The following is a 20,638-nucleotide window of genomic DNA, read 5'->3' as shown; positions in this document are numbered from 1 at the left end:
CAGAGAAAATGCTTTTTCATTCAGTGCACAATTAAGCTCTGCAATTCATTACCAGAGGATGTGGTTAAGGTAGTTAGCATTACTGGGTTTAAAAAAGGTTTGGAGAAAGTCCTGGAGAAGTCAATAAACTTATTAACCAACTAGACTTAAGAAATAGCCACTGCTTTTCACTGTGAGATAGCAACATGGGATCTATTTATTTATTTATTTGCTTTTTTTATACTGACAAAGGTACCCCTTCCCCAAGGTATGCTACAGGTCCAAACAGTGAGGATGCTAAGGTAGAAGGTTCCCACTTGGAGTCTGGCCCTTTTGGTAATTTGAAATGCTGGAAGAAGGAATGCAGAGGTTAGAGTTCCCAGAGAAGTGACAGAACAACAGTGACAATATTTCTATTAAGCCGGTAATCCTGTAACACTCCTAGGAATCCTACCATCTGCCCACTGGGAATGTGGGAGATGGGTGAATGGTGGGGTCTGTGTGTGGTGCACTCTTTCAAGCTAGTGCAAGGGTATTAGGCATCTCAGACAAACCTTATAGTCCCTTCCCTCCAGCCCTCTCCACAGTTAAAAAGTATGCATTTATTTTTAAATTCCCTGACCCAGAAACAAAGATTTTAAATGAAAAAGGACATTCAATGCTTTTCTGAAATAGAAATATCACTTGTAATAACATTTATATTTACAGGCACCGTTGTGGTATCAACCAGAAAACCCTGCAAAAAATCACTTGGAACTCATGTGATATTAGGCCTATTGTAATGCATGTTAGGGGTTAGTTAAGCCATAAGTAAACTGTATTACAATTGTAATATAGTAAACTCCCAAACCAAAACAGCTCTAACTGCCAGCACTCAAACAGTAACAAGGCTACCTATAAAAAAGTAATGCTGCAAATATTACACCAGGCCCTAAAATACCAATACATCTCCTATAAGGAAAACAGAACAAGCCAAACTGCTCTAGAACCCTACGCAAAAACTACACACTAGCAGAATACCTTACCTTGACTGTAAATACAGAGCACAGATAGAACCCCCACCAAATAGAGAATAAAGAGAACAGTAATAAACATACAAGAGCAGACAAAAACTGAAGTGAAAACCACATACTAGACTCTGTATGAATTGCAGCAATGGAAAATCAGAAACAAGCATACCTCATAAAATAAAATCAAGAAATATAAAACATAATAATAAACCATACTAATAAAAAGAAATGTCAAAAGAGCTTGGCAAATAGAATAATATCCTATGAACACATGAAAACCTTTTTAAAATTTCCAAAAAGCAATAAAATATTTCAGAACAGCGGACACATCAAGTAGCACCCAACAATCAAACCATAAGGATTAAACAATGTTCTTGCTCTCTTTACCTGGGAACTTTTGATTTCGTGGATTAGTTGGGGGAAGAAGGGATGCACAAACTTTGTTCTCTCACACATGCTCACTCTCTCTTGCACATACTGATGCTTGCTCTTTCACACACACACAGAAAGGCTCACACATACACAGAAAGGCTCACACCCCTTCTCCCCTTACTTCCCTTTTAGACTCACTCCTCCCCTTCCCTTCCCTCTCATTCACACCCTTTCTGTGTCCTGTCACGCATCTTCCTTTCCCTCCTTTGTGACTCACCCCCTCCTCTCACTCTCCCCTTATCTTCCCATTCACGTCCTTCCCTCTCATTCAGTCCCCTTTCTTCACATCGTTCCTTCCCTTACCCCTCACTTTCCTTCCCTTTTGACTCATCACTGCCTCCCCTCACTTCCTTTTTCAATCACCCCTTCCTTCCCTCCATTCTCACTCATGCCCCTTCTGTCCCCCTCTCTCACTCACTCCCTTTACTATCTCTTCTTTTTGACTCACTCCCCTCACTAACCCTTTACCTTCACCTTAATTTCCCTTCCTTTTCATTCACTCCCCTTTCTTCCCATCTCCTTTCTCTTACTCAGACACTCACCTCCATCCCTTACTCCTCACTCACACCCCCTGCCTTTCCTTTCCTTATGACTCATCCCTACCTCTCTCTCACTTCCTTTTTGACTCACCCCTCCCTTTTCCTTCCCTCAACTCACTCATACCCCTTCTATTCCCTGTCTCTCACTCCCTTTACTATCCCTCCTTTTTGACACACCACCACTCTCCCCTTGCCTTCCCTCTTATTCACACCTCTTTCCTCCCATCTCCATTCCTCTCCATCACTCGTCTCCTTCTCTTAGTTCCTCACTCATATTGCCTGCCTTTCCTCCTCTCCCTTTTCCTTTTTTTTCCTCCAACCAACAGTCACTATCCAGGGCGGCCATGCTGATCTGGTGTCATGCTGGTGGGGAATGGTAAACCAGCCAGCACGTCATTTTTGTGCGCCAGTGTCGCAAAGGGCCTTCTTCTTGCTGGCAGGGAGTGTAAAACCCGCCAGCAAAATCATTTGTATGTGCCTGCGTCGCACAGGGCTGCCTTCTGGCTGGTGGGGAGTGGAAAACCTGCCAGCATTTCATTTTTATGTGCCAGCGTTGCACAGGACCGTCTTGCTGATGGGGAGTGAAAAACCCGCAAGCATGCCATTTTTATGTGCCAGCGTCGCACAGGGCCGCCTTCTTGCTGGTGGGGAGTGGAAAACCTGCCAGCATTTCATTTTTATGTGCCAGCGTTGCACAGGACCTTCTTGCTGGTGGGGAGTGAAAAAATCCGCAAGCATGCCATTTTTATGTGCCAGCGTCGCATGGGGCCTTCTTTTTGCTGGAGGGGAGTGGGAAATTCGCCAGCACCTCATCAAATGCGTTGTCACTGCGTTTGTCTTCCTTCATCCTGTCAGTGGGGTGTGGGAATCCCACTGACTTTCATTTAAGCAAGGCAGTGAGGAGGCCAGCGCAGGGGTATTTTGGGGGAGTACTTTCTGCCGCTTCAAAAATTTGCCACCTGAGGCATCCACCTCACCCTGCCTCATTATAGAGCTGCCCCTGCATGATACGAAACTGATTATTTTTGATCACTTGGTGCGGAAATTTCCTGCACTAATGCTGCATAAGGGAAATAATATGCAGGGCTTTTTTTTGTTTTAATTAACACGTCAGGTTATTCAATAAAACACGCTACTGCCCTAACACAGTTTAGTAAATCAGTTCCTAAATTTATGTGTTAAAATTGTAAGCTGAAACAATTTAACTGGCATTCCTGGGGAAGACTTTCAAATTTAACTGGTTAGCACAATGTTCAATACTAACCAGCTAAATTTAACTGGCTAGCCTCAGCTGCACAAATAGCAGGCCTAAATTTACCTGTTTGAATGTTGAGTGGCTAGATGGAGCCAGGCATTGAGCCACCTAGTTAGCATGGAAAGTGTATTTGAATATCCACTCAAAGGTAACCGGATAAATTTACATGGTTATGTTACTTGTTTTGCAAATTTATAAAAATCAACCCCTAGTTGACCAAGATATACTGGGAAAGAGACCTGTGTACCACAAACGGTGCAAATCAGTATTTTTCTTATTTCTATCTTAGGTTGGCTCTTATTTGAAGACTCCAAAGTATCCCATTTGGGTGGTGTGCAGTGAAAGTCACTTCAGCATCCTCTTTTGTCTACGTAAAGAACTTATGAATGACTGGAAAATAGAAAAACACTTTGATCTATATTACTATGATGGTTTAGCCAATCAACAAGAGGAAATATGCTTAACAGTAGGTATGTAACCTCTGATATCCCTTTCATAACAGAGAGAATGTTTTCAATTATTCCTAAATGCCTCAGCAGCCAAAGAAACTACCTCAAAGGAAGACAAACAGACTTCTATAGCCACTGCAGATCTGAGAATGGATGTATCAATTAGTTTGTCCGTAGGCACCTCTAGGCTTTCAAGATAGCCAAATACAAACATCTCAGCACATTATGGAGGAAGTTTTCAAAAAAATAACTGCAATTAAATGGGTGTTTAATCAAGAAGGAAATATTTGAAAATTGCCATCACTCCTCTATGTGTGGAAAAGTACAAGTACTATTCACAGCACATGTAGTTTTCCGTGCGGAAAAAACTGGAAGTGACAGAGCTGGGGTTGGGGCAGGTGGAAAAAAGTAAGTGTAGGGATTTTATTTTGAAATCCCTGTGCCTGATTTACCTGCGAAGTACTTGGGTAAAACCTCCCCATGGCTCTGGCTTATGAGTACTTTGTATCTGCATACCTGCAAGAACCATGGGGAGACTAAAAATTGGCCTACCCACAAATTTTCAGTGTTTCTAGAGTGCTGTTTAGTAGGGGTATATATGCAAAATATTTTTGTTTCCTGTCATTAAATCATTTTCAATTAATCTCTTTTCTTTCATTTCATGTCACAATTTATTGTTTACATCATTTCTGTTGTTTCCATTAACATCATTGGAGAAGCAATGCATCTTATTTTTGACTACAACATTGGGGTTTTCCATCCAGTTTCTATGATACCTGCAGGGGTAGTAACAGCAGATGCAAGAATACCCCAAGGAATCAAGAGAGGGAAAAAGCAGTAGGAGCAATGGCATCCACACCCCAAGGCAACAGGACAGTAGGAGCAGGAGCAACAACAACCTAAGGCACAGAGAGGAACAAGACAGCGGCAGCTTAGGGACTGAGAGAAGGGCAAAGTAGCAGGGACAGTGACATCAGCACATCAAGGCACGTAGTAAGGGACAAGGCAACAGTAGAATCTCTATGGCAATGTTAGCCTGCTCATTAGATATCCAACTAACCAAGCTCTCTAAACTCACCTCATTTACTAGTTGCTGTCATTGCTGTGGTGAGATTGGCCGATAAGCACTAGAAGTACTCAGCAAATTCTACAACTTTTGTGGCATCAACACCCAAGGCACAAAATGAGGGTCAGGACAGCAGGACCAATGGCATCAACATCCCAAGGCACTGATAAGTGGCAAGGAAGCGGAAGCAGTGCCATGGAAACTCCAAAGACCTGAGTGAGGGCCAAGGTAGCCAGAGCAGAAGCAATATCCCAGGGCACTGAGAGGCAAAGTGACAGGAACAGTGGTATCAATACACTAAGTCACCAAGAAATGGGCAGGACATTAGCAGCAGGAGCATGAACACTCCAAGCCATTGAGAAAGGGCAGGGTAGCATCTGCTGTGGCATGAACATCTCAAAGCAGCAAGAGGAGAAGAGCACCATCAGCTCTGGTAAATCTGCTTGAGGAGCCCTTCAGGCATTCTGAGTCTTGACCTTGACAGCTTGGCATTGACAATAATGGTAATTACCCTTGCTGTGTTTGGTCAAGCCAAAGTGCACTATAGGTGTTCAGAGGCTTGATTCTGAATTACTTTTAGGAGGTGGGAACCTATCCCCACCCTGTGGTCAAATTCCAACAATAGAAGCAACAATACCCCAAAGCATTGAGAAAGGCAGGGTAGCAGGAGCAGCATCACCAACACCCAAGGCATTGATTGATGGCAAAGCAGCTGGTAACAGTGGTACCAACACCCCAAGGCACTGGAGAAGGGGGGGGGGGAGGGAGAGGGGGCTAGTGGTAGACAACACCGCAGTAGAACCAAGAGAAGAAGCATCCTGACTGGGAGGCAGTTTCTTCTTCCGTATATATGTCTTGATAGAATCCCGTGATATCAACCCAATTAGTATTGGAAATATTCCTTAATCACTAATGAAAATTGCAAAATCTTCATTATTAGTGATTTGTTTAATATTTTATTAGGGAATGAAAACTAAATTATCAGCATTATTTTATAGGATGCTTAGGTAACAGAAAAAAGCATGTGCAATGAATGTTTTTTTTTAGTTTTATAGAGATTTCTTCTAGTTGTTTTAAGTGGGAAATCCTCTGTTCAGGTAACTGAAAGTACCTTCAGCACAGTTTTTCATTGTAACTGCCTTGTAAATGGGACTTCTAAAGTATGCAATACAGCCAGAATTAAATTATGCAGCACCAAAGGCTTTCTAGAGTTCTGGTCTTAAACTGCTAATTGCATTGTGCAAAAGGGCCAATACTGTATGAATTAAACATTATTGCATACTAGATTTATTATTTTATACTTTGTCACTTTTGGGCTGTCATTACAGACACAATGGAGATTGATTTTGTTGACAGTGACAATGAAAATGAGCTCATTCCTCCACTTGAAGACTGCATTAGGACAAAGTAAGTAAATAAGGTCTAAAATTTTCAACCCTAATATTCTAAATTTTATTAAAACGTGATACGTACAATGCCAGCTTCCAGGGCTGACCTTGGGAGGTTGCAGGACACAGGGCAAATCAACTGAGTGGGGCCCTGGAATGCTGATATGTACAGCTATACCCCCAAACCGACAGGAAATTATAGTGCCAGAGGTGGTGCAGGGACCCCAAAGTGCAGGACACAAGGTAGCTGCTCCTTCAACACTGCCTCCGCCCCCACAACCAGCTTCTTGCAAGACCTATCAATCTACATTGTTCTGCGGCCTTATTCGACCAATGACAGTTTTCGTGTTTTCCATGTGTGCAAAGTGAATGCTTACTTGGTATAAGGTATAGTAAAGGGTCAGAAGGTAGGAACGACGGCCACGTGGGGTAAGGTGGCGGCTGCTAGTGTTATAGCAGTGACTCCATTAGTTTGTTCACCAGACTAACCGGTCTGTAGTTCTCAACCTCCTCCTTACTTCCACTTTTATGAATAGGAGCCATATCCACCTGTTTCCAGTCCTCTGGGACTACTCCAGACTCTAAAGAAGTATTGTAAAGGTCAGCCAGCCTAGCTGCCAGGACATCTGTAAGTCCCCTTCGTACCCTCGGATATATCCCAACAGCCCCATCACTTTATCTACTGTAACAGAACTGTGTTTCATGAACATACTGTTCTGAAAATTGATTGAGGTTTACCTCACTTCCAATCCTATTTGTGTTCGTTTTATGTGGTCCTGCTCTAGGCTCTTCCACAGTGAACATCAAACAGAAATATTTGAAGCAATTTTGCTTTTTCCTCATCAGCCTCTACATATTCCTCCCCAACAGCTTTGAGTCTCACAATGCCACCTTTGCACTTCCTTCTATCACTTAAATACGGTATCTAAAAAAAAAAGTCTTGCCCTCCCATTTTACTGAATTTGCTATTTTTTCTTCGGTTTGAATTTTTGCATTTCTGACTACCTTCCTAGCTTCTCTTCCTTGCCTGTCTTACTCCTTCTGCGATCTCTTGTAGTTTATGAATGCTAACTTTTTCTCCCTTACTTTTCAGCTACTTCTTTTAAAAAAAAAAAGCTAGTGGCCTCTTTTTCTTCTTCTCTTTATTTACTTTTCTAACAAAAAGATTTGTTACACTTATATTATCTCCTTTTAGTTTTGCCCATTGCCCTTCTACTTCCCCTAGATTTTCCATCCCAGCTAATGACTCCTTGAGGTACTCCCCCATTTTAAGGAAGTTAGTTTTCCTGAAGTTTAGGACCCTTGTCCTTAGATTGAACCTTCATCTCTTGCATCCTAATATTAAACCACACCATCCGATGATCACTGGATCCCAGATAATCATCAGAAATACTGTCCCTGTTGGTAAGCACTAGGTCCAGTATCGCCCCCTCCCATGTGAGTTCCATTACCAGTTGACAGAACAATTCTCCTTGCAGAGAATCCAGAATCTCCCTGCTTTTACAAGATACTGTAGCTAGGATGTCCCAATCAACATCTGCCATATTGAAATCCTGTATCAGCAGCACCTCCCCTTTCCCAGCAATCCTGTGAATATCCTTCATTAAACAGATTGTAGCCCTGTGTAACTATATCCCTATCATGGTTTTCCGGGTATCAGGTCTCTGTGGCATCGCCTGCTAAAAATGTTCCCAAGCCACCATTCTCACAGGACAAGCAGGATGGTAGTCCTCACATATGGGTGACATCACAGGATGGAGCCCACTCGGAACACTTTTGTCAAAGTTTCTAGAACTTTGACTGGCACCTACTGGGCATGCCCAGCATGGCACTAAACCTGCAGCCAGCAGGGGTCCACCGTCAGTCTTCTTTTTTCCGTGCAGCAGTAGCCACGCGGGTTAAGGAGCTCCACAGAGATTCCTGACAGGAATTTTCCTCAAGGAATTACTAAAAACTTTCATACCCCACAGGGGTCCCTCCTTCGAATGTTTGACTCCATGGTACTCTGGTAAGTTTTTTACCCGGTTTTGATCGATTTCTGTTGAGTTTGGCCCTTGTGGCCTACTGGCCATTGACCGTACCACGGCTAAATGTTTCAAAGGCCATGGTGTCGGGGTTCCGTTGGTGCCTGGACTGTACTCGCACCATGTCCATTACAGACCCGTATAAAGTCTGTGTAATGTGTCACGGGTGCGAGCATGATGTCTTGACTTGCACCAAATGTGCCTTAATGGCACCAAAAGGTCGCAAGGCCAGAATGGAGAAAATGTAACTTCTCTTCCATTCTCAAACTCCGATGCAGTCTATTGCATCGACGTCTGAACCGGCACTGTCCACTTCACGCCAGTATCGGCCACCGGCCGATGACCGTCCGGCATCGACGACTTCCCAGCCTTCGACTACCTCTACTCCACGTCAGGACCGAGGGGATCGTAGAGAGAAACATCGACAACACAAGTCTCAGACCATCGAGGAAGGAAAATCTTCGACCTCGCCATCGTCCGAGCCGCCATCGAAAAAGCCCCATCCAGAAAAGGCACCGACCCTTTCTGCGACCGGGTCACCAAGGCAACCCTCACCCGAACGGGTGTCGGGAGCCACGACTCCGCCTTTAACGGTGGTCCCTCCGGCTATGCCTCTGCCTCCTTCTTCCCTTCTGGAGCCAGTGCTGCTTGCTCCAGGACTCTGTGAAGAACTGGACCGGATGGTTCAGGAAGCCATCGATAAGGCGATGCACAGACTCCAAGTTCCTCCGACACCGAAACTGGTGCCGATTGTGGAACTGACCACCGATCCGATTCCGGCAGCACTGGCACCGCTGCTTTCGAAGATGGAAACGCTTATAGCCGCTTTTCCATCAATGGATCCTGGGTCATCGAAGGCTCCGGTGCCCTCCCCGCTTACCCTGTCATTGGGAGGGGAATCACCATTCCGCATTCCTCCATTGGGAGTTCTTCTGATACCTCAACCATCGATGCCGATGCACCCATCAGCGCCACCGATCCATCCATCGATGCCCTCAATGCCTTCATCGGTGCCTCCAGCACGTCCCTCGATGCCTTTGGAACCTAGACCGGGACCTTCAGGAATACCATTGTCCCATCCTTCTCAGGCTCCTAGAGGGGCAGGTCCTTATCCCTATGACACCTGGACCGATTATTCTTCTCAAGATACCGATGATTTGCCATCGCCACCTTTTCCTACTGAAAGCAGGAAGCGTTCTCCTCCAGAGGACCTATCCTTCATAAATTTTGTGAAGGAAATGTCTGACTTGGTTCCCTTCCAATTGCAGACTGAACAAGATGACAGACATCAAATGATGGAGCTGTTACAATTCCTGGATGCTCCCAAGGAAATAACCTCTATCCCTATTCATCAGGTTCTTTTGGATCTACTCAAAAAGAACTGGGAACACCCTGGTTCTGTTGCTCCAGTCAACAGAAAAGCTGATACCACTTATTTGGTCCAGTCAGCCCCAGGTTTCCAAAAACCTCAGCTGGATCACCAATCTGTGGTTGTAGAATCTGCCCAAAAAAAGGGCAAAAAGATCAAAACCCCACTCTTCCTTTCCCCCAGGTAAGGAACAGAAATTCCTGGATGCCATTGGCCGGCGTGTCTTCCAGAGATTAATGCTTATCTCTCGGAATGCCTCCTACCAGCTGTATATGACCCAGTACAACAGGGTCTTATTCAAGCAGATACAGGACTTTGCAGAGACCGTGCTTCAACAATTCCAGGAACAACTTCTAACCCTAGTACACAAGGGTTTTGAGGCAGGGAAGAATGAAATAAGATCATCTTATGATATCTTTGACACTGCTTCCAGGGTATCTGCAACTGCTATTTCGGCAAGAAGATGGGCCTGGCTTAAGTCTTCGAACTTGCGCCCTGAAGTACAGGACAGATTATCTGATCTGTCCTGCATAGGAGACAATCTGTTTGGGGAACAGATTCAGCGGACGGTGGCGGAACTCAAGGACCATCATGAGACCCTTCGCCAGCTCTCTCTGATGCCCTCTGAGTATTCCTCCAAACAGCCTTTCAGGAAGGATACTAAAAAGTAATTCTTCCGTAAAAAGAAGTCCTATCTACCACAGTCCAGGACTCGTTTGACGAGACCTTTCCAAAAAGCCCAGTCTCGTCAACCTCGTAAACAAAAGCCGCAAGCAGCTCCCCAGCTGGGCCCTGCTTCTGGTTTTTGACTCCTGCATAGAGAGCAGCAGTCAGTTTCCACTGTCTCAGATACCAGTGGGAGGTCGATTATGCCATTTCAACAACAGGGTGGCACACAATCACCTCAGACCAGTGGGTCCTCACCATAATCTCTCAAGGTTATCGCCTGAACTTTCTCTCCATTCTACCAGACTCCCCACCTCTACAGGCGTGGACAACATCCGACCACTCACTACTCCTGGAGCAGGAGGTTTCCCTCCTCCTCCATTCCAGAGCAATAGAACCAGTACCTTACTCTCAACAAGGCCTAGGATTCTATTCCCGGTACTTTCTAATCCCCAAAAAATCGAGAGGCGGTCATCCAATTCTGGACCTACGTGCTCTCAACAAGTATCTCCAATGAGAAAAGTTCAAGATGGTAACCTTGGGTTCCCTCCTTCCTCTTCTGCAAAGAGGAGACTGGCTCTGCTCTCTCGATCTCCAAGATGCGTACACGCACATTGTGATAAATCCATCTCATCGCAGGTTCCTGAGATTTTCTAGTAGGCCCCAAGCACTATCAATACGAGTACTCCCATTTGGCCTGGCATCTTCACCACGAGTCTTCACCAAGTGCCTCGTAGTAGTAGCAGCCTTCCTCAGGAATCAAGGTGTTCACATCTACCACTATCTAGACGATTGGTTGATCAGGGCTCCCACTCAGCAAGCTGCTCTGTCGTCCCTACATCTTACTTTACACACACTGATTTCGCTAGGATTTCTCGTCAACTACGCAAAATCCTGCTTAGTCCAATCTCAAACTTTATCATTCATAGGGGCAGACTTGGACACCTTGCAGGCAAAGGCATTTCTGCCTCAACAGCGAGCTCTCACTCTCATCTCCCTTGCACACCAGCTACAGTCTCAGCACTGCACGACTGCACGCCACTTCCTCATCCTACTGGGACATATGGCGTCCTCAGTACAGGTTACCCTAATGGCCTGCTTGGCCATGAGAGTCATGCAGTGGACTCTAAAGTCACAATGGACTCAGTCCGTCCAACCTCTATCAACCACTGTCCACATCACCGACTCACTCCGTCAGTCTCTAGCCTGGTGGAAAAATCAGATCAATCTCCTCCAAGGCCTGCCCTTCCAGGCTCCAGACCCCCAAATAATTCTCACCACCGATGCTTCCAACCTCGACTGGGGAGCCCATGCGGCTGATTTGCAAACACAGGGAACTTGGTCTCCAGAGGAAGCCAAACACCAAATCAATTTCCTGGAGCTTCGAGCAATCAGATATGCTCTCAGGGTATTTCAGGTTTGCCTTTCCAATCAGGTCATCCTGATTCAGACGGACAACCAGGTGGCCATGTGGTACATCAACAAACAGGGAGGGACGGGCTCCTACCTACTGTGTCAGGAAGCTGCACAGACATGGGCGGAGGCCCTCTCCCACTCGATATACCTCAGGGCCGGGAGTGGACAATGTGTTGGCGGACAACCTAAGTCGCGCTTTCCATCCGCATAAGTGGTCTCTCAACCCCACAGCAGCGGACACAATATTCCAACGTTGGGGTCATCCTCGCATAGACCTCTTTGTGTCACCTCAAAACCGCAAGGTAGAGAACTTTTGCTCTCACTCGCAGCCAACACTCTCAGCCAAGAGATGCGTTCTCCCTCTCATGGGCAACCGGTCTCCTATATGCATTCCCTCCACTTCCACTTCTCTCGAAGACTCTCGTGAAGTTACGTCAGGACAAAGGATGCATGATCCTGATAGCACCTCACTGGCCTCGCCAAGTGTGGTATCCAATACTTCAGGATCTCTACATTCGCAGGCACATTCCCTTGGGAAAGGACCCACTTCTGATCACTCAGAACGGCGGGTGCCTACGCCACCCTGATCTTCAAGCTTTGTCCCTGACGGCATGGATGTTGAAAGGTTAATTCTTTCAGAGCCAGTTTCCCGTGTCCTGATTGCTTCACGGAAGCCTTCCACGAGAAAGTCTTACCTATACAAATGGAAAAGGTTTAAATCATGGTGTTCTTCTCAATCCCTTGATCCCTTTACCTGCTCCACCACGAAGTTTCTAGACTATCTCTGGCACTTGTCAGAATCAGGTCTAAAAACTTCCTCCATCAGAATGCATGTCAGTGCGGTGGCCGCCTTCCATAAAGGTGTCGGGGATGTTCCCATTTTGGTACAACCCCTCGTAACATGTTTTCTGAAAGACTTGCTTCACCTCAAGCCTCCACTATGCCCTCCGGCCCCTTCTTGGGACCTCAGTCTGGTTTTGGGTCGGCTCATGAAACCACCATTCGAGCCTCTCCAATCCTGTGATCTGCACTATCTCACATGGAATGTGATTTTTCTTCTGGCAATCACATGTGCTCGCAGAGTTAGTGAGTTACAGGCCCTAGTTACCTATCCGCCTTACACTAAACTTCTGCAGGACTTCTGCAGTACTCCGCACTCACCCTAAGTTCTTACCTAAGTTAGTATCGGAATTTCACATTAATCAATCCATTATACTAACTACCTTTTTTCCCAGGCCCCACTCCAGTCCAGGAGAACAGGCTCTGCATACCCTTGACTGCAAACAGGCTCTAGACTTCTATGTAGACCGTACAGCTGCCCACAGGAAAAGCACTCAATTGTTTGTCTCTTTCCATTCCATCAAATTGGGGCAGCCTGTGGGTAAGCAGACTCTCTCCTCCTGGTTAGCGGACTGCATATCCTTTTGCTATCAGCAAGCAGGCATTCCGCTTCAAGATCGTGTTAAAGCACACTCTGTGAGGGCCACGGCGACTTCAGTAGCACATCTGTGCTCGGTGCCGCTTCCTGACATCTGCAGGGCTGCCACCTGGAGTTCCCTCCACACTTGTGCAGCTCACTATTGCTTGGACAAAGCTGGAAGACAAGATTCCATCTTCGGCCAATCTGTCCTTCGTAACCTGTTTACAACGTGACGTACCAACACCCTTCCGCCTGCCCGGTGGGGTTCAGGATGCCCTCTACCAAATTCCGCCCAGTTGTTGTGCCTGTTGCATGCCTTTGGGTACATTTGGTGCATGTTCAGACATCCTCAGCTCGGTACTCACCCATATGTGAGGACTACCATCCTGCTTGTCCTGTGAGAAAGCAAATATTGCTTACCTGTAACAGGTGTTCTCACAGGACAGCAGGATGTTAGTCCTCACGAAACCCGCCCGCCGCCCCGCGGTGTTGGGTTCGTAACGTTTTGTTATTTTATTTTTCGGCACTGCCTGTAGCTTCCAAATAAGACTGAAGGAGAACCCCTGCTGGCTGTAGGGTTAGTGCCATGCTGGGCATGCCCAGTAGGGGCCAGTCAAAGTTCTGGAGACTTTGACAGAAGTTTTCCATGATTGGGCTCCATCCTGATGATGTCACCCATATGTGAGGACTAACATCCTGCTGTCCTGTGAGAACACCTGTTACAGGTAAGCAACATTTGCTATTTGTGGCCTCGCCTTTTTCAACTCTATCCTGGCCTTTTCTTCTGAAAGATGAAATGAGTCCCTTCTCGTGAAACTTAAGGCTTTCATCTTTCCTCAGATAATATCCTTTACCACCTCTCACAAGCTATTTATTTTATTTATTTATTTATTTATTTATTTATTTATAAAATGTATAGCCCACCAATCCACAGATCTCCACACTCCAAATGCAAAAAAATAAATGTACGTCTCAGACACATTTATCGCTCAGCTATTAACGCCTGCCTGGAACAGCATTAATAGCTGAGTGCACTGACTAAAGTACAGAAAAGCTGAAAAAACTGCTTTTCTGTACAAAGTTAAAAAAAAAAAAGAAAAAAAAACTCTGCTGGCCGCTTTGAAGACCGACGCCGATATGCTCAGCCTCGGTTTTCATAACTGGCCGGCTGCAGTAATGAAAACCGACGCTGATAAAGTCGGCTTCGCTTTTCATAACCAGCTGACTGCGCGACCCCCTAATTTGTTTATTGCATGGCACCCACTTTCCGCAAATTTTATTGCATCGGCCCCACAGTAGCTAAAAATGTAGGCTTCCTTTATGGAAGTTCCCAGCGATTCTGTCGAGTCACTGGCCAGATTGACAGGATTCTTTATTACTTAATTTTAAGTTGTAGATGTCAGTCAAGTTACTCCTAAACTAATTTTCCAAATGCCTCTCCTATGGTGGAAATCATAGCCAAATATGTAAAACCAGATTCTCCAGCCATAATCCTTGGAGATTTTAATCTTCACATCGATGCCAATCCTCGATCCTCTAACTGTGAAGCCTTCCTATCAGCCCTTTCGGACATGGGCTTCAAACAACACATCAACCAACCCACACATAAAGCAGGTCATACCCTTGACCTTATCTTCACAAATTCCAACCTCATTCCACTTTCACCCCCTCTATGCCTCCCGGTTCCATGGTCAGACCATTTCATGATCACCTCCACCTTCAGGTCATTGACAGGATCTTCTGCTCCCCTTCAGGCGTCCACTTTGTACTACAGGAAACCATGTCCTTCAGAAGACCTCGGCAACTCTCTAATCAAAGAACTTCCTAATCTGGATCTATATAACTCCAATTCTGCTATTACCTCCTGGCAAAGTATTACTGAAATGATAGCCAATAACTTATGCCCACTGTCTAAAAAAACTATAGATCCTTCTCAAAAAAAAAAAAAGCAGCCATGGTTCTCTAAGGAGCTCCGTACCCTGAAGCAAAACCTAAGACAGAAAGAAAAAGAATGGAAGAAGAACCCCAATCCCCATTCTCTAACCATATACAAAACTGCCCTCCACCATTACAGAACGACAACGCTTCGAACAAAAAGAGATTTCTATGCCCACCATATCCACAATATGATATTCGACGTGAAGGCTCTTTTCTCGTACGTATCGGAACTCACCAAAACTGCTCCTCCTACTATCCCAGACGATACAGCCCAATCGAAGGCCAATGTTCTGGCCTTATTCTTTCAGAACAAAATCTCAAACACCCTGGCTAGATTACCTACCAGCCCAAACCTACTGCCTCTGGATACCCTCCAACTACCAAACTCAGACATAAGTCTGGAATCCTTTGATCCTACTCACACTATAGAGGTGGAAAATTTGATAAAAAGAATGAAACCTTCGACCCACCCTCTGGACCAAATTCCATCTAAATTTCTGATTCTCATACCAGAATACATCTCCAAATATCTAGCTGATATTATCAATTGTTCCCTTTCACAAGGAATATTCCCAGATGCTCTCAAATCAGCTACCCTCAAACCTATACTCAAAAAATCGAACCTAGACCCGAACGACCTCAACAATTACCGCCCCATTTCAAATCTGTCATTTGTAGCAAAGATCATGGAGAAAATCGTAAATAAGCAACTTTCAAATTACCTAGAAGACCATAATATTCTACACCCGTCACAATACGGTTTCCGTAAAGAACACAATACCGAAACCCTCCTCATCTCACTCCTTGATCAAATATACATTGGCTTTGATAAAGGACAATCGTTCCTCCTAGCTCTTCTCGACATCTCTGCAGCTTTCGATACTGTAAATCATAATTCCCTTCTAAACCGACTATCAGACATAGGAATTACAGGATCAGCTCTTAGATGGTTCGATTCCTTCCTTAGCAATAGAGGCTATAAGGTTAAAATCAATAACAAGGAATCCTCTCACACTAATGCCCCATTCGGAGTCCCGCAGGGCTCCTCCTTATCGCCCACCCTGTTTAACATCTACATTCTCCCTCTATGCCACGTACTCTCAAATCTAAAACTCAAGTTCTTTATATACGCAGACGATGTCCAAATTTTAATCCCCATGTCCAAGTCACTGGACTCAACACTCAAATTATGGAACTCTCACCTGCAAACGATCAACCATCACCTTTCAAGCCTTAACTTGGTGCTCAACACTTCCAAGACAGAACTATTGTTAATTACCCCAGAAGACACTCCCTTCCATCACCAACTGCAATCTAACATACAAATATCCCACGCTAGAGATCTTGGAGTCATAATTGATAGTCACTTGAACCTAAAGCAATTTATAAAACACACCACAAAGGAGTGCTTCTACAAGCTACAAGTACTTAAAAAACTTAAACCGCTCCTTTTTCATTACGATTTCAGATCTGTCCTCCAAGCCATTCTGTTCTCCAAGATTGACTACTGCAATTCCATCTTGCAAGGTCTCCCGGCTTCTACTATAAAACCCCTCCAGCTGCTCCAAAATGCAGTGGCGAGAATTCTGACGAATACTAATCGGAGAGCGCATATCTCTCCCATTCTAAAAGATCTTCACTGGCTCCCAGTAAACTTCAGGATTCTCCATAAATCACTGACAATTATCCACAAAAATATTCACCATCAGACCCCACTCGATCTTCTACACCCTCTCAAATTGCACTCGACGGCCAGACCCTTAAGGGATGCCTACAAAGGATCCTTACATGTTCCTCCAATCAAAATTGGACACCATTCAAATATCAAAGACAGGACATTCTCTATCACAGGTCCCTCCATCTGGAACGCCATGCCTCCGGACCTCAGGCAGGACACTTGTCTTCTATCTTTCAAAAAGAAACTAAAGACATGGCTGTTCTACCGTGCCTTCCCTGCCACTAGCCCAACAGCCTGACCTAGGACTGTTCCATCACTTATGTAAACAAACAATCGCCAATTACGCTCACAAGTCATCATGAGGTCGGCTCCTTGCCTCCTTCTGATACTCTATTGTATATAGTACTTTATCTTCATTCTCCCTTTCTTTTTTTCCTACTCCCAGTTAAGGCTTCCTTGTTATATTGTAACTTTATGCTCCGTTTAATATATCTCTTGTTGATTGGTTGGTTATAGTTACTGCTTAGTTCGATGTAAACCGAGTTGATTTGATTTGTATCAAGAAAGTCGGTATATAAAAGCCTTTAATAAATAAATAAATAAATGCACTATTTTTTTGCATGTTTTCTAGGTGGAAAGGATCATCTATTAATTGGAATGGCACAGAACCCATACTATGATTGGATAGACCTAGTCTGCTAAAATACTGTTAAATATGTTCATTCTACTTCATATTTAACATTGTACACACAAGAAGATCCCCCTATAATTTTATGATGGATGATGCAGAAGAGTTTGAGTCACCCACTTCAGCCTTAAAATGGGAAAGAGCAAACAAGTTTGGATGAAATTGGAACCCTGTCCTGACTGTTAGTGAAGAGGGGGAATGGATAATCATTGTTGATCAAGAAAGAGCACAAATCAGAATAGATAAATCCAAGCAATTTGGAGCTTGACTTGTATAAATCCTGATCATTTATAGTTTAACTCAAAGCTCCATATTTGCCTGCTTTGAATCTTTCTGGCCTGGTTTGGATATAGATATTTGCAAATTTGCACACATGTTTAAAATATGTAAATTTAATACTATCAGATTGTTTGAATGTGTTAATATTCCCATGAATTTGAACCAATCTGGATTATGGATTTAAAAACAACAAAAAATTAGAGTCTGATTTAAATCAGATTGAAGTTGACGCTGATTATCCAAGTAAATTTGAGTCAGATATTCATTGATCTGAGCATGGATTCAAATTTGGCTGGCGAGTTTGGCCCATCTCTGCCTGAAAGCATTTCACTCAGTGCTTTGTGTCATTCATTATGATAACAGCAGGTGCACATATATTCTGCCTTCTGTTTAAATTATGATAAAGTATACTGAACACTGTCAACAAATAAAAGTACTTATGCCATAAAGCTTTTAGCATTTACTTTATATCCATATTTGGATTCATTCTAGGATCCAAGTTTATGTCCAGAGATTTAATGAGTGAATCAGTTTTGAGATTTCTTTGCTATTAGCTTTGATTTTTAAGTTTTTAACCAATAAGAAAGAATTTGACTGTACATATGTTGCTACCCAAAGCTTACACTTTATAGTAAATAAGAAACATAGGATTGGGCACTGCTCCATAATATGCAGTGACCTAACAAAGCAGATGTAAACACATCTTTGATGAAAAATATACTTGACAAACAAAAATCTGTCTTGATCTGATTCTCTTAAGTTAATGTCTGCAACACAAAGCTTCAAAAATCATGTATCAATTTATTAAAATATATGTATATCTTACATTAAATAAGTAGTAAAGAAAGAATGGATGCTGTCCTTTTCCTGTCAGAAATGTAACCAACTGTATGCACTATGACATTTTAGATTGCATAGTTGTTGAAATATAAATGTACATCTTGGGCACTGAAGGCATAAGTGAAGCTTTAGCCAACCTTATTTTGGATGGATTGCAATTATAAGGAAAGATCTCAGGTGTTCTAAACATTTTATTCAAATTTTCCTGTGATGTGTGGTTTACCAGTATTTTGTTTATTTATTTATTTAATATGTTTATATTCTGCCTATATTGATAGCTCTCATGCTAAGCGGATTACAAACAATCCAAAGTGTACAATACATCAATACATAAAATTACATAATAAAACAATGTACATCAGAATCTGGATTTCAATTTTAAAAAGTACCTCAGTAAATAAAAATGTTTTACAGCCTTCCGAAATAATTTAAAATCAGTTAACACACAAATATCATCAGGCAAATTATTCCAGAATATTGCTCCCCCTATAGATAAGAACCATTGCCTAGTATATTGAAAATGTACAGCTTTTAATGTTGACAGTTCTAAAAGTTTTTTATCACTCAACTGAAGGGCTCTGTTAGGGTGTTGGAGGTTTAGATAGTCAAATGCTTTCTCTTGTGCTCTAGAGACGTGCTGTAAGATCTAGTAATGGATGGAAGGAACAATGTCACAGAATATTTCTAAGCCAATGGAGTTACTCCAGTAGTAGTAGTAGCCAAGACAGCAGTAAGGAGTACAAAATGATGAAAGTGTTGGCAACCTAGAACAAGTGTAAGGAAATTTATTAGTGCAAATCACTTGTTCATGTGTGAGGGAGCATATGACACACAGACCTAGCTTTTTCTCTTCCCCCAAAAACCGAGTAGTCTATGTTGAGCGGGACTGTGAGCAAAAAGATACCAAGGTAAAGTTACCAGGTTACTTTTAGAATGGTGTTTGATCCAACCAGACTTACCTGGATAAGGTTAGCAGGGTAGCACTCAATATCTGTGCTATCTAGCTAAACTTAAGCGCTATCTCTGGAATGCTCCCCACCTTCCAGCATTTTACTGAGCTAAATTTTATCTGGGTAAATAGATACCTGGGTCAAATCTCTTCAGTCAGTGGGGCAGGAAGTTCAAATCTCTGTTTTTAAATGGGTAATTTAACTTAATTTCAACTTCTAAGAGAATGGCCTATTTCACAGAATTACAAGAAAAAAGAAGAGCTCTTTTTCTTCCTGTGCCGCCCATTGAAAACTATTTTGCATACGTGTGTGGAGGAGCTAAAAGGAGAGGACTGGCAGGCAAAAAGTTCAAATCAGAGAATTAAACCAAGGCTAAGTATAGAGTACAGTGGGAGAGACAAAGACAACTATGCATAGAAATTGAATGAAGAGAAAAAAAGAACACAGATTTGCACAGACATCAAAGAAATAGATACAGTGTAAAATAAAATCTGAAAGATGATTAACAGTCTGTGAAAAAATAAAATTAATCAATAAAAAATAAATAATGAATACTAATTATTTTTTTTTATATACTGACATTTGATCTGAGATATCACATTGGTTTACATTCAGGTACTGTAGGTATTTCTCTATCCCCAGAGGGCTTACAATTTAATTTTTTTTGTACTAGAGGCAATGGAGGGTAAAGTGACTTGCCCAAGGTCACAAGGAGTGACAGCAGGACTTGAATCCTGGTCTCCTGGTTCGTAGCCCACTGCTCTAACCACTAGACTATTCCTCCTCCCATAATTAATAAATATGGTAAGAGGAAAGTGATAAAAGAAGGTAAGACTGGGGTTTACATGTGTAAATGCACTTTACTCGAGTAAGTGGCCTTTTGAAAATTGCTACAATAGATACCATTGAATTGTCCATAGGATTTTTCTCACGTAAGTACACTTTACATGCGTAAATGGCTTTTGAAAATTGCTACGATGGCATGCTACATTTACGCGCATAACTTGTTTATGAGCAGTGAAAGGACAGAAATTGAAATATTAAAGCAGTAGAATAAAATTGAAAATGTGATAGAAAATACTGAATACAAAAATGAAAGGGCCAAGGAACAGCATGAGCTACACTGTGTGCTGCAGCATAGAATATGGGCCGGATTTTAAATGCCCTGCGCGCGTAAATCCGGCCGGATTTACGCACGCAGGGCCCTCGCGCGCCGGCACGCCTATTTTGCATAGGCCGCCGGCGCGCGCAC

The 20,638-nt window shown here is 43.4% G+C and overlaps 1 protein-coding gene across 3 annotated transcripts in view; it reads left to right on the top strand.

The window, feature by feature from the left end:
- Positions 1 to 19,976, top strand: part of MINDY4 (MINDY lysine 48 deubiquitinase 4) — a 459,492-nt gene extending 439,516 nt beyond the window's left edge. For all 3 annotated transcript variants that reach the window (XM_029588354.1, XM_029588353.1, XM_029588352.1), the window contains 3 exons: positions 3,505 to 3,685; positions 6,059 to 6,137; positions 17,261 to 19,976. In XM_029588354.1, coding sequence (XP_029444214.1) covers positions 3,505 to 3,685; positions 6,059 to 6,137; positions 17,261 to 17,309 — 309 coding nt within the window. In that variant the 3' untranslated portion in view covers positions 17,310 to 19,976. The remainder of the gene's footprint in view (positions 1 to 3,504; positions 3,686 to 6,058; positions 6,138 to 17,260) is intronic.
- Positions 19,977 to 20,638: the final 662 nt, after the last annotated feature.

Source organism: Rhinatrema bivittatum, chromosome 2 (genome assembly GCF_901001135.1).
Source record: "Rhinatrema bivittatum chromosome 2, aRhiBiv1.1, whole genome shotgun sequence".
Classification (NCBI taxonomy): domain Eukaryota; kingdom Metazoa; phylum Chordata; class Amphibia; order Gymnophiona; family Rhinatrematidae; genus Rhinatrema; species Rhinatrema bivittatum.
Note: the sequence above shows the minus strand (reverse complement) of the source record. Positions and strands in the feature narration are given on the sequence as shown.